The sequence below is a fragment of the Kogia breviceps genome, chromosome 4 (assembly GCF_026419965.1).
Source record: "Kogia breviceps isolate mKogBre1 chromosome 4, mKogBre1 haplotype 1, whole genome shotgun sequence".
In the NCBI taxonomy this organism is placed as follows: domain Eukaryota; kingdom Metazoa; phylum Chordata; class Mammalia; order Artiodactyla; family Physeteridae; genus Kogia; species Kogia breviceps.
In genome coordinates, this window is record NC_081313.1 from 89,141,348 (window position 1) to 89,156,568 (window position 15,221).

The following is a 15,221-nucleotide window of genomic DNA, read 5'->3' on the forward strand; positions in this document are numbered from 1 at the left end:
TCTAGTATGATTTCTTCTTTGTCCTACTGCTTTTTTAAAAGGATGGATAATTTTAAATGCATGGAGGGTTTTATATACACATAAAGTATATTTATATATTAAGAATTTATATTTGTATTATTTATTTCTAAATTAATTGCACTGTGGTCAGAGAAAATGGTTTCCAGGATATTGATTGTTTGAAATATGTTAACCTATACTTTGCAATCTAGTACATGTTCAGTTTTTGTGTGTTTGTGTATTCCACAGCATACATTAAAGCATGCTTAAGTAAGTTGTTCAACTCTGCAATTAATTTTTTATATCCATGAATTATTAATTGAGAAAGGTATTTAAAAATTTTCTAATATGACAGAAAATCTGTCAGTATTCTCTAGTTTGGTTAATTTTGATGTACATATTTTAAGTCTGTGCATTCAAGTTTAAAACTGCTACATTTTACTAGTAAATTGGACTAACTACATAGTGACCTTCACTCTCCCCATTAATGCTTTTTCTGTCTTTAAGTCTAAATTGCTAATGTTAGTATAATTAGTCCATTTTCTTTTAGTTACTGTTTCCCTGAAATATCATTTTCTGCTCACGGGCCCAGCCGCTCCGCGGCATGTGGGATCTTCCTGGACCGGGGCACGAAACAGTATCCCCTGCATCGGCAGGCTGATTCTCAACCACTGCGCCACCAGGGAAGCCCTGGGACTTTTTTTTATATCCTGCTTTTTTCATCTCTATTTTTCTTCCCTTTTTCATGCTTTTTCTTCCTTTTTTTAAAAAAATGTTATTTGGATTGACTTTAAATGTTATTTTTCCATGTCTTAAATTCCTCTTCTACTGGTTTTCAATACATATACTCTGCATTTATCTTGTAGTTGTTACCCTTGAAATTTTACCATACAAATTTAACTTATGTCAACAGTTAACTTTCAGACCTCTCCCAAACTATACACTTCAACTCTGATCTTCCCCCATCATCTTCCCCCATCAACTGAAATACTACTGCTGTCCAGCATTTTAGTTCTGTCCCCCTTCACTACTTGACTTCTATTTTTTTAAATCAAATTACTAGTTTTATTATTGTAGGATATCAATGCAAGTAGCTGATGATTTTCAAATGTGTTTCTGTTTATACATATACCTGTACATCTACCTACAATTCAGGATACTTTCCTTAAACTTGTAAGTTAAATATCCAAGTGCCTCCTGCCATCTACAATGCATGTCTAACTGGCACTTAAAATTTCAAAAAGGAGTTCCTACTTCCCAGTCCTCTCCTCAGGCTTCCTCATCTCAGTCAATGACATTAACATCTACCCAATGCTCCAACCAAAAAACCTAGGCATAACTGACTGATTTCTCCCTCATCTCACACCCAATCCTTCCTAATATTTATAACTCAAAAATATTCTCAAACCTTTTTAAATTCTCACTACCATCCCCTCACAGCCTAATCCACTCTCACTCTCTTTTTTACTTTAGTCCCTTTCCAATTCGATCTCCACAAAGCTGTTAGAGTGATCCTTTAAAAATGTGCATCAAATCAGTTAATTCCCCATTTAAAATCTGCTCTCTGAATAAATTCCAGATGCTACATGTCCTGCATAGTCTGGTTCCTGCCAGCTTCATCTCATACTACTATTCTTTCCACCCATCTGCTTCAGCCCCACTACATTCTTACATGCCAAGCCCTTTTCTTTTCAGTACCTCTGCTCTCATCTTTCTTTCTGCCTGGAAAGCTCTCCTTCAACTAACCGCTAATTCTCATCTTTTAGAGCTCAGCTCAAAAGTCAATTCCTAAGAGAAGTCCTCCCTGATCACTCTAATTAATGTAAGCCCCTGTCAGTTACTTTATCACATTAGTGTTTTATTCCCTTCACAGTAATTATCAGTTTGCAATTTATCATATTTGTATCTTGTTTATTACCTGACTCTCCCACCATAATGTAAACTTCAAGGGAGAATCTTATTTGTCTTGCTCGCTGATATAATCCCAGGATACAGTACCATGCTTGGCACATACTATATGTTCAATAAATATTTGTTGCATGAATAGTTACTATCACAAATTACATATGAAAAATTTAATAAAACTTAGTAAACTAACTAATAGTGATTAGAGATGATCAAACATAAAGTTAGGAAGAGGAAAAAAATGCCATCTCAACCTACCACTATCAAAACCAATTATGTTCTTACATTTCTTTCTTTACAAATTTTCTAATATGCTTTATTTCCAAAGTTTCTTACAGAAGTAATCTCAAACTGGAAATTTATACTTTTTGAGAAGTAAGAATTTTAATGTCCAAGTTGAAATAGTTTTTTCCTAAGAAAAAATATTCACCAAAATATGTCCCTTGAGAGACTAAATTAGAGCCAACCAATTATCATAGAAAAAAAATTTAATTATCAAAGAAATACTCCCTCACAACAAAATACCAAGCCTAGAAGGTTTCACAAGCAAATACTAACAGTCTTGAAAGGAATAAATAGCTATTTAAACACCAAAAGATACACACACACACACACACACACACAAATATATATATGGTCTTTTAGCAAAGCGAGTATCAAACTTATCAAGAAAAAAATTTTTAAAAACACAAAACCCAACCAGAACACAACTAGAGGCAATTCATACTTACAGGTCTCAATATAAAAATCCTATGTAAAATATTAGCAAACAGAATCTAGCAGCTCATTAAAACAAGAATAAACCATGATGACCATGTGATCATGTTGGGTTAACAGAAGTAGTAAGGGTAGTTGAATATTAGGAAATCTAGTAATGGAATAATTGCTCATGATCATTAGGCCAAAAGTAAAAAATCATTATATCATTTCCATTGGTGCTAACAAGACTTTAATAAAATTCAACAAACATTCTTGCCAGAAACCTATAAAATACAAAACAGGGTAAAATTTCCTTAGTGTGATTGGGATTGACATATATACACTAATATGTATAAAACAGATAAGTAATGAGAACCTGCTGTATAGCATAGGGAACTCTACTCAATGCTCTGTGGTGACCTAAATGGGAAGAAAATCCAGAAAAAGAGGGGATATATGTATACATATAGCTGATTCACTTTGCTGTACAGCAGAAACTAACACAACGTTGTAAAGCAATGATACCCCAATTTAAAAAATTTTTTTTTTAAATTTCCTTAGTGTGATGTAAGTCAAAAAAAATTGTGTATGTGTGTGTGTATATGTATGAAATCAACCTAAAACCCAGAATCATTCTTACTAGGGAAATACTAGCAGAGAAAGGGCTGGTAAACTATGGCCCACAGGTTATTTCCAGCTTGCCTCCTGGTTTTATAAATAAAATTTTGTTGGAAGACAGTTACACCCATTCATTTACATATTGTCTATGGCTACTTTTACACTATAGCAGTAGAAGTGAATAGCTCCAAAAGAGACTGACACACAAAACTGGAAATATTTACTATTTGGCCCTTCATAATATAAATTTGACAAGCCCTGCACTAGAGCATTCCCATTAAAGTTAGGAAAAGACAAAGATATATATCATCAACCACTAATTTCTGGAGATATCATCTAATGCAATTAGAGAGAAACAGTAAAACTTCAACTTTTCCTACTGCCTGCATTTCCATGAAAAAAATCACTGATTTCCTTCTGAGGGCTTCCCTTCTCCCTTGCTACTATCTTCACTGAATAGCAATGGCAGCTCTGATTCACTCATACCTGACTTACCAAAATGATCTTTTAAATGTCCAAGATTTCTTTAATAAAGCAAAATGGAAACACATACTGTATCTAAGACAAGACACTGCAATTATCATTATTTTCAATTTAATTGTTCTTTGGAAAATACCAAAAGCATAACAAAATTCAGCAGGATCTACCGGTCCTACATAGGGCTTGTAGATGCAATTAATAGCATATCCAACATCTGAATGTGATGTATAACACTCTTGTGCAGTATGCATAAAAATAACAAATCTTACTGTTAACATACCCTTCCTGAAGAGATAATTCTTGGTTTTCCTCTTCGGGACCACTGCTATCACTTTGTAGTTCAGGTTCATTCTCATCTTTTCCTGGCAGAGTCTCCCAGCTTTCATCACTTGAGGACTGATCTTTTTCCGTACCAGAAAATCGATGAGGCAAAGAGGCAGACCATTCTCCATCACTGCATTCTGAACTGCAAATTTAGAACAGAAATATACTGTCATTACAAGTGCATTTATCATTTGGAGTGTTAACCAGGCATCGTGGTAGAGAGTGGATTACTGATGCTTTACATGTTTCATCAGGTGCCAATTAAATTTTAACATATTTAAAAAATAAATACAGAGATAAATATTCAGCAGAATGTAACTTTTTCAAATGAATATAGCATATGGCAAGTTATGAAATTATCAATTTATTATTTTCTTCATTAAAGTAACTAATTTCGTGGTGCTTAGACACAGGTTCTTTATATTTTAGACATACTTCTACACAAAATTTTCAGTAATTTATTCGGTAATGCCAGATTAAATGCTATCTGGAATAAATAATAGAGTTATTACTCACCTGACTTAAAACAACTTTCTAATTACATACTGACAACTGATATCATATCCTCTATGAATAAATTTTCACTATTACCATGTTTTAAAAGCTTATTTTTTTCTTCCTTTCACAAAAAATACTTTACAGTGGAGAGAGATTCAATTCATAAAAAGCAGCACTGACAAAGCTTTACTGAAGTCCTTTGGTAGGACTGTGAACACAAAATAAATTTCAACTCAAGAGAATATTTAGATAAGGAATGAAAAAGTGTGATAAAAGGGTTAATAAAAAAATCTCCTTAGAATTACTTTTAGATAGTATACGTATTTAACTTTGGTTAATTTGGTTACATTCAACAACTTGCAAAGCATCAGACATCTTACCAGAAGCTAAAATATTACTTAACACTGTTGAAAATAAATCTTAAATGCTTTTTCTAACCATATCAACCATTCTGGTCAAGAATTCTCTTAAAGATATTACCCTTTGTGCACTGACTTTTAAGAAACCCCAAAATAACAAAATTTAATTTACTTTTTTGAAAGGAAGTGATAATCGGTATTGTCTCCTTCTACAGGCAGATAAACCCAAGAGATCAAGATGCAATTAACAAAGAGCAGCATTAATCTGAGCTCTGAGAAGTTAGCAGAAGTAAAAAAAATAAAATCAACTTCCAATTTTCAGGGCCCAAACATCCTGGAGAAGAAATAGCACATAGCCCTGGCATAGCAAATAAAAGGTGTTCCTTCACTGGGTGTGAGCCAAAACTGCTTACATTCTGTAAAATTTTCTGTGACCCAAAGAATAATCTAAGATCAAGTAAATCATTTCCAGACTTGTATCAGTGTCAAAATCTAACAAAGAAAATAGTTTTAAAGGAGCTCACTGAGCTAAATTTCCTTGACTATGAAGCTTCTCAAATTCACAGCTAAAATTACCAACTCCAGTTTTGAAATGTTTTTAAGAAGTAGGGTTGGATTTCTAGATTAATTTCTGGCAATTTTTAACATCTACTTAAAAGCGAATTTCATTTTTAAACATTTCTCTCAGAGATTGATCCTGTCCAGAAAGATAACATATGAAACTTCTGAACTTTTCTAAATTAATGAAATAACTGATGGAATATCTCCAAATTTCAATAGAAAAAGAATGTCTATGATAAAGAGTCAACATATTTAAGAAGCTTATGTCAAGGACTGGCAAACTATAGCCTTTTAGCCAAATCTGGCCCTGCTGCCTGTTTTGTTTGTTTGTTTTATGATATGTAAGCTAAAAATGTTTTTTTTACCTATTTATATTAGATTTTGCCTCTTAGTTAGCAAAACCTAAAATATTTACTATCTGGCCCCTTAAGAAAGTTTACAGGCCCCTGGCCTACATCATTATTACTCATTACACATACCACTCACCTCGAAGTAGATAACTTTTAAATATATATCACCAGCGCTGATCAACATACTAAGCTTTCATAACCACTAACTGCCCACCAAACATTTTTAGATTTTCAGCCTCCTTTTAAAAATTATATTTTTATAACAAAATTCATCGGCCATTTAAGTCCCTTTCTTGATTTTCTTTTTTTTTTTTTTTTTTTTGCGGTATGCGGGCCTCTCACTGCTGTGGCCTCTCCCCTTGCAGAGCACAGGCTCCGGACGCGCAGGCCTAGCGGCCATGGCTCACGGGCTTGGTTGCTCCGCGGCATGTGGGATCTTCCCGGACCAGGGCACGAACCCGTGTCCCCTGCATCGGCAGGCGGATTCTCAACCACTGCGCCACCAGGGAAGCCCCCTTTCTTGATTTTCTATCTAATGGTATTATCCTGCCCTTAAGCTGGAAACCACGTATCTTTGACTCTTCACAAACTCCCCACATTTAAGTCCTTTTTTACTTTCCATTCTTTCTGTTCAATGGCTCTTATATCCTAGCTCCTTTTTCTCCACTTCCCCTAAAAAACCTTGGTTCAAGTGTTTTTCTCCAAACCTATATTGAGACAATCAATTATTAACTGGTGTCCCTAAACTTAATCCCAACTCCCTCAACTCACTTAAAGAACACATTCTGAATATCCCTATCACTTCCATTTATATCAAACAGTACATTTATAACATTACTCCAAAAATCTTCAACAGTTCCTCTCTACTAAAGCTGCATTTCATAAACTTAAGCCATTTGCCTACAGTCCTCACAATTTTTGCTATAGTTGTACATTAACACTGTGTCTTAAGGTACAGCAGTTGAGAACACAGGTTCTGGAGTCAGCTGGCCTGGATTTGAATGCACCAGTTATTAGCTGTGAAAAAGTTACTTAACCTCTCTGTACCTTTATTGCCTCACCTATCAGGTAAATATAATAGTATCCACTATCTCACTGAGTTCATTTGAGGAATAAATGAGTTAATATATAGAAAACATTCTAACAGTGCTTAGTAAATAATGTCACCAGCATTATCAAATCTTTTTTAAACAACATTATTTTTCACTCAAATACATTTTAGTTATCTCTTAAGCAATATCCATAAAGTTCCAAATTTGATGTGCTAGCTATATATTTTTTGATTCACATTAATATAAATATATAATGATAAAAATTAAAAACACTTGTCTGTGTGCCACTTAATATATTTTACCCACTTAAAAAAAATACTGGCCTACAGAAAATAAAAGTTTGAACTTCGAATGGCACTTATGATTTACTACATCTGATCCCAGTTATGAGTATATCTTTACATCCAACTCTTTCCTTCCAATATGCTCTATTCCAAATGCTGTCCCCCAAATACCAATTTTCATCACAACTATTCCTCCCACCACCAAGAATGTCTTCACAATCACTTCACCTTTTTTCCCATTTCAGGACCAGATCACTCTTTCAAGACCTTCCTCTACAACACTGCTTCTTTTGTTTTTCAATTAATTCATGGACTAGCCTTCTTATTCGTTCAGTCTAAACCACTAAAGTGCAGCTGCTTCTTTAACACTGCATTTAAAGGTATTTTTCTAAGTGCAAAATCATAGTTCCTTTTCCCAGAAAAGCATCTAAGATCTGTCTGAATTGTGAAGTACCTGTAAGCTCTTGGAAGTTAACTAAGACTGTGCTATCGAACGACTTTACATAGACAACTTTCAGTGGTATCAGTTTATTTAAAAAGGGCCAACAGGGCTTCCCTGGTGGCGCAGTGGTTGAGAGTCCGCCTGCCGATGCAGGGGACATGGGTTCGTGCCCCGGTCCGGGAAGATCCCACATGCCGCGGAGCGGCTGGGCCCGTGAGCCGTGGCCACTGAGCCTGCGCGTCCGCAACGGGAGAGGCCACAACAGTGAGAGGCCCGCGTACCACAAAAAAAAAAAAAAAAAAAAAAAAAAAAAGGGCCAACAATTAATCGTCTTTAAAGTTCGTTCCCCCGAAATTAATACACATTTGTGATATAAGTGATAGAAAGTAATATATCAATAATTTCCTATTAATATTTCATTCTGAACATTATTATCTATGACAAATTTCAAACTTAATGTTTATTAATAATTTGTAGCTCTAAAAGTCCAAATTGGCTCAGAGGGCTAGTCAGAGGAAACTGAATTGATGGCTAAGATTTTTTACTATGAAAAACAAACAACCTACCACAGGCAATTTCTTTACTGAAGAAACAAAATACTACATTTAACAGCAGGTGAAAGTTCCATCTACAACATATGATAGCCTTTTTCACTGTGGCAGTGGAACACCACAATGGCAAGAGCAAGCTTTGAAGTCTGATAGAGTTTAGGTTAGGATCTGCTCAGTACTTATTAGTACAAGCGTGGGCAATGAATGCACTTCCCTGAGCTCACTTTTCCTCATCTGTAAAATGAGGATATTAATATTTACTTTTCAGGTCTACAGTGCTGTTTAAATGAATACCACAGAGAAAATGTTTTGCACAATTTTTGGAAAATGGTAAACATTTAATAAAGGTAGTTACTTCTTTCATTATATAAGCTGTTTGCTTAGAAATTTCATTTGGATTTCCTACCAGCACACCACCATTTTCCTCTTTTCTCTACCAAGGAAAATCTACTTGACATCCTCTGGTCTGTCTTACTGAATAGCAGTATCAGCCTCCTGGTCACCCAACAGCTTTATACCAGAGGTCAGCAAATTACGCCCTGGAGCAGGAGCCAAATCCGTCCACCCGTCTGTTTTTTAGTGGCTCAGAAGCTAAGGATTTTTAAAAATGTTAAAATGGTCATACAAGTATCCACATAATATCCTCAATGTTGCCTTTTGGTCCACAAAGCCTAAAATATTTATTATCTGGTCAACCTTTTAAAAAAAGTTTGCAGACCGCAGAGAAGACGCAGCAAAGAAGCATCGAACATAGTTCAATGGAAGAGAAACCATGGAGCAGAAAAGGGTGAGCAAACAGCTCAATGGTAGCACTGAAGTCAAAGAAGATGGGTAGAGAAAAAAATCAATTGGCTATGTTAATTGGGAGGTCACTGTTAACATGGGAGAATATAGAAATAATACAGGGAATTAGATTTTGAGGCATTTAATAATAGTGGATAGTGAAGGAATAGAAGCAGTGGATGTGGAACATTTATTCTGAAAATTCAGCAATGGAAGAGAAAATATAAACAGGAAAGTAGTTAAAAGAGGGAGCAAGATCAATGAAGGCTGCCCCCAGGATTTAGAAAATTTAGAGAAGGAACCCAGGAGTAAAAGTAGCAGGTATGTAAGGTGTCAGATATGACTGCAGGCACAGAATGAGAAAAGTCAGCTCTCTTCATTGAAGAAGAAATTTAAAATAGGAACCAATACCAACATATTCTAATACGTTAGTATGTTAATATGTATTCTGATGGAGGAGAGGAAAACAAGAAATTTCACATTTAATTATTTCAGTATCTCCAGGAAAGCAGAGACAAAGTTATCCACTGAATATAAGGAACTAAAAGCAAAAAGAGAAAAGATTTTAAAATAACTTTTCAAGGAGAAAAAGCAACAGAACAAACAGACAAAAAATGGTCATGGACTAGCGAGGACACATTTGTTCTTGATTATAAAAGCATATGAGTTAAACATTTAAAATTTTTCAAAGTAAAAACTAAAATACCACTGTGACTTTTATATGGTCTTTCATTAGTACTGTCTCCCATTAACATTTAGAGCTATATGCAAGAGCAGAAAACTATAACTTACTCAAGTATTATACTCTTTACAGATTCAATTGTGAATCGAAAAACCTTTTTCATGTAAATAAAATTATATGTGGTTTCTAGACAAAACATTTTATGTACAAATCTATGTAGAAATAAGATACAGAAGTAAAAACCAGCCAAAAGCAACCTCGTATTCCCTAAGTCCCCCCAGGAATTGGTTTGTTTGTCTTCTCTGATATTTATCACATCCACAAAAACTCAACTATATAGGAGCTTAGGAAAGAGAGAAATTTTAGATAATTTTCTTATCTGACCAGCTGTGGATCAAAAACACTTTTTGAATTTTATTGAAAATACTCTGGAAAGAAATTATATTAAAACATATTATATAATTCTCTGCATTTTCCAAAATAGTATACTAAACATAATCTAAGCAGTTTGGGACTTTTTACTAGTACTAACACTGAACTATGTTGTAATAAAGTAATAAAAATGGAAGCTGTTCAAATTTATGTCTACTTAATTTAGTAAATAAGGCCCAAATGGTTTGTTTTTTCGGCTGTGCCACATAGGTTGTGGGACCTTAGTTCCCTGACCAGGGATTGGACCCGAGCCCTTGACAGTACCATGGGACCTCCAGGGAAGTCCCTGGTTTTTCTTTTTAAATTGTGCCTGCCTTTCACAACTTTCTGATCTTTTCCCCTAATTTCAAAATATTGTAATCCATGACTCCCTGGCATGCCTGAGGAATGAAGTTATTTATCCCCAATTTACACGTTTTAAAGGTCTATGAACTTGGAAACAAGATATAAAGTTTTCCTAAAATATTAGAGCATGTGCTTAAAGATCTTTGTTTTGGCTGTTCATAGATGTTTTACTTGTTGGGAGATAGCGAGATCAGAGGAGATTTCTTCATGGCTTTCAGCAAACATACAGAAGAGGAAAGGAGCTTAATTTAGCCTCATGATAATTATCTGTATATTCTGTCTTCCTCATAAAGCTGGTGAACACCAAGGCAACAGGAATAATTACTATTTGTATTTACAGAGTACATGAAACAAAATGTGACCCCTGGGAGGATTTCAATAAATCCTTTTTAAGTATATCAAATCCTAATCAACTAAATAACCAATATTCCTTTTATTCTCCCAAAGTAATCAACAACAAAAAAGTTGTCCTGACATTTTTATCTTTGGTAAGGTTTTTTACCTTTTAAGCAAGGTTAAGGCCTAGGGACAGAAAAACTCTGGCAAAAGACCTCAAGTACTATAAGAAGTGGTCAGCAGATAGCACACCTCTCTTCAGCAATTAGGCCTAAGGTTAAAATGTGCCGGCATGGCTAAAAGGTTCTTTTAAACTCAAGATCTTGTCCTCAAACAGTTATTAAAGTTCTCAGGGTATATTTCAAAAGAGCAGGGTATTAACCTAACTCTCCAGTCTAATTCCAAGTCTGGTAATTATACGCTGCCTGTTAAAATTCCCCTTGCAGTTGTAATTTAATAAGGTGGCGTTTAGTTCTCGTCAAACAGCTCAGAGCAATGCAATCAGCTACAATGCTTATCCCATAGAGTGTAATGTTTCAGATGCGATCATTTAGAATTTTTCAGGGAATCAGGTCATACATTCATTAAAATATTTTTTCACTTGTAAAGAATAAACTATATACTTTTTAAGTGGCCAAAAATTCCTATACCTTGAAATATCACAGTAAATTTTAGTTTATGTTCTTTATAAGAGAGTTCTATTTGTAGCTATTATAATACTAACATGACAAGAAAACTCTTCAAGTATATCATCTTCAAGTTTTACAAAGCAGAGAAAATACAAACAAACCCTCACAGACTCAAAGCAGAAGCTATTTATACTTTCCTTCTCAAGGTACTGGTCAGAGTCACTGTGTTTCCCCATTTCTCCAATCTGCAAATACCAGAACTTAGCAGAACTACAGTAAAACATTAGGAAGATGAACAAGTGGCAAAATGAAACTAAACAGGAGTGTACAGCTATGAAATTTCAACATTTATCTGGCACCATATTAAAAGGCATTCTGGAACTGTGATCTTTTGCAGAGAGTAAGGGTAGAGGAACTGGAAACAGTAGCACAGAAATAGAATTACTCCCCACGATTATACAGACTATTGAAATGAGGTCCTAAAATAGCTCTTAAGGCTTACAGATACATATATAATCAGAATCCTAGGTAGAATCTTTATCCTTGATGACAGCCTTAAAAAACAAACAAATAGAAACAGAACAGTAAGTGTTTCCGCCACTTCAATGTGTCTTAAAGAATACTCTAAAATTAGTTCCATCATTTAAGTACACCCAACTACAGGTTCTATAAGTCAATATATTACTAAAAAGTCAAAAGAAAAAAAAGTTTCTATAATTGTGTTTTTCTCATCTGTATATTCTGCTTGTAAAAAATCTGTCATTTTTCAGAGTGCTGACATTATCACTCAAGGAAAAAACTTATAAATAAATATACTAAGACAATACTCTATAACCCTTAAAAGTCCAGAATCATTCTAGGCAAAGAAAACAATGCTACTATTAACAACAACAACAAAAAATCAATTTAAAAACCAAGAGCCGAAAACACTACCATTTACCACTGCAACAAAAAGAATAAAATATCTAGGAATAAACCTACCTAAGGAGGCAAAAGACCTGTATGCAGAAAATTATAAGACAATGATAAAAGAAATTAAAGATGATACAAACATATAGAGAGATATACCATGCTCTTGGATTGGAAGATTCAACATTGTGAAAATGTTGACTCTACTACCCAAAGCAATCTACAGATTCAATGCAATCCCTATCAAACTACCACTGGCAATTTTCACAGAACTAGAACAAAAAATTTCACAATTTGTAAGGAAACACAAAAGATCCCGAATAGCCAAAGCAATCCTGAGAAAGAAAAACGGAGCTGGAGGAATCAGGCTCCCTGACTTCAGGCTATACTACAAAGCTACAGTAATCAAGACAGTATGGTACTGGCACAAAAACAGAAATATAGATCAATGGAACAGGATAGAAAACTGAGAGATAAACCCACACACATATGGTCAACTTATCTTTGATAAAGGAGGCAAGAATATACAATGGAGATAAGACAGCCTCTTCAATAAGTGGTGCTGGGAAAACTGGACAGTTACATGTAAAAGAATGAAATTAGAACACTCTCTAACACCATATACAAAAATAAACTCAAAATGGATTAAAGACCTAAATGTAAGGCCAGACACTATCAAACTCTTAGAGGAAAACATAGGCAGAACACTCTATGACATAAATCACAGCAAGATCCTTTTTGACCGACCTCCTAGTGAAATGGAAATAAAAACAAAAATAAACAAATGGGACCTAATGAAAGTTTCCTTTGCACAGCAAAGGAAACCATAAAAAAGACCAAAAGACAACCCTCAGAATGGGAGAAAGTATTTGCAAATGAAGCAACTGACAAAGGATTAATCTCCAAAGTTTACGAGCAGCTCATGCAGCTCAATAACAAAAAAACAAACAACCCAATCCAAAAATGGGCAGAAGACCTAAATAGACATTTCTCCAAAGAAGATATACAGATTGCCAACAAACACATGAAAGAATGCTCAACATCATTAATCATTAGAGAAATGCAAATCAAAACTACAATGAGGTATTACCTCACACCAGTCAGAATGGCCATCATCAAAAAATCTAGAAACAATAAATGCTGGAGAGGGTGTGGAGAAAAGGGGACCCTCTTGCACTGTTGGTGGGAATGTAAATTGATACAGCAACTATGGAGAAAAGTATGGGCTTTCCTTAAAAAACTAAAAATAGAACTACCATACGACCCAGCAATCCCGCTGCTGGGCATATACCCTGAGAAAACCATAATTCAAAAAGAGTCATGTACCACAATGTTCACTGCAGCTCTATTTACAATAGCCAGGACATGGAAGCAACCTAAATGTCCATCAACAGATGAATGGATAAAGAAGATGTGGCACATATATACAATGGAATATTACTCAGCCATAAAAAGAAACGAAATTGAGTTATTTGTAGTGAGGTGGATGGACCTAGAGTCTGTCAAGAGAGTGAAGTCAGAAGGAGAAAAACAAATACCATATGCTAACACATATATACGGAATCTAAAAAACAAATAAAAAATGGTCATGAAGAACCTAGGGGCAAGATATGAATAAAGACAGACCTACTAGAGAATGGACTTCAGGATATGTGGACAAGTAAGGGTAAACTGGGACGAAGTGAGAGAATGGCATGGACATATATACACTACCAAATGTAAAACAGATAACTAATGGAAGCAGCCGCATAGCACAGGGAGATCAGCTTGGTGCTTTGTGACCACCTAGAGGGGTGGGATAGGGAGGGTGGGAGGGAAGGAGACGCAAGAAGGAAGAGATATGGGGATATGTATATATGTATAACTGATTCACTTTGTTATAAAGCAGAAGCTAACACACCACTGTAAAGCAATTATACTCCAATAAAGATGTTAAAAAATAAATTAAATAATTTCTTTAAAAAACCCAAGAGCCAAGAAAACTACCCTTTTTCTTGAGGTTGGAAAACAGTGTAAATATTTCATCAACTTCATGAGATGACATCAGGCCTAACTATAAAAAGCAAACAAAAGAAGCTTTTCTTTTTGATTAGTGACTATAATGGAGAAAACACAGCCAAATTAAATGATTTTCTTCAAAAAAGCAAAATGTAGTAAAAAAAATACTTAGAAATACTACTTAACAATTCCCAGTGGGGTCTAAGCCAGCACCCAGAAATCAAACACTTTCATATGTCTGTACCAAAATGTATGAATACTTGAAAATAGTCCTCGTTTTAATTTAGATCTAGATCTGTCATCAAGTAAGTTAATATTAGGTCAGGTTTTGTTGTCAGTTTCTGTTTTTAGAACTTTGCGGATTTTGGATAAAAGACTGTGGACCTAAACTGAAATAACAGGAACAAATTAGGCACAAGTTCTTTTTTTAAAAAATTTTTGTTTATTGGCCGCACCACATGGCATGCAAAATCTTAGTTCCCCAGCCAGGGATAGAACCTGTGGCCCCTGCATTGGAAGTGCAGCATCCTAACCAGTGGACTGCCAGGGAAGTCCCAGGCACAAGTTCTTAACCAACTTTATTCTTAGCTTAGAAAATAGTAGGTTAGGGCTTCCCTGGTGGCGCAGTGGTTGAGAATCCGCCTGCCGATGCAGGAGACACGGGTTTGTGCCCTGGTCCGGGAAGATCCCACATGCCGCGGAGCAACTAAGCCCGTGAGCCATGGCCGCTAGGCCTGCGCGTCCGGAGCCTGTGCTCCGCAATGGGAGAGGCCACAACAGTGAGAGGCCCGCATACCGCAAAAAAAAAAAAAAAAAAAAAGAAAATAGTAGGTTACATAAATATTGTCTGCTAACCCTTGAAGTTTACAAACTTCAAGATATCAGTAGAAATATTTTAATTGTTTCTACAAGTTACTTATATTATACTATGGAAGCTTAATTCATACATCAATGAAAATCAAAAAGATTTTATTAACTTTATGA

The 15,221-nt window shown here is 35.1% G+C and overlaps 1 protein-coding gene across 4 annotated transcripts in view; it reads right to left on the minus strand.

Moving 5' to 3' along the window:
- Positions 1-15,221, minus strand: part of PJA2 (praja ring finger ubiquitin ligase 2) — a 362,495-nt gene that overhangs the window by 33,262 nt on the left and 314,012 nt on the right. For all 4 annotated transcript variants that reach the window (XM_067031430.1, XM_059063152.2, XM_067031428.1 and 1 more), the window contains one exon: positions 3,983-4,168. In XM_067031430.1, the coding sequence (XP_066887531.1) occupies positions 3,983-4,168 (186 nt within the window). The remainder of the gene's footprint in view (positions 1-3,982; positions 4,169-15,221) is intronic.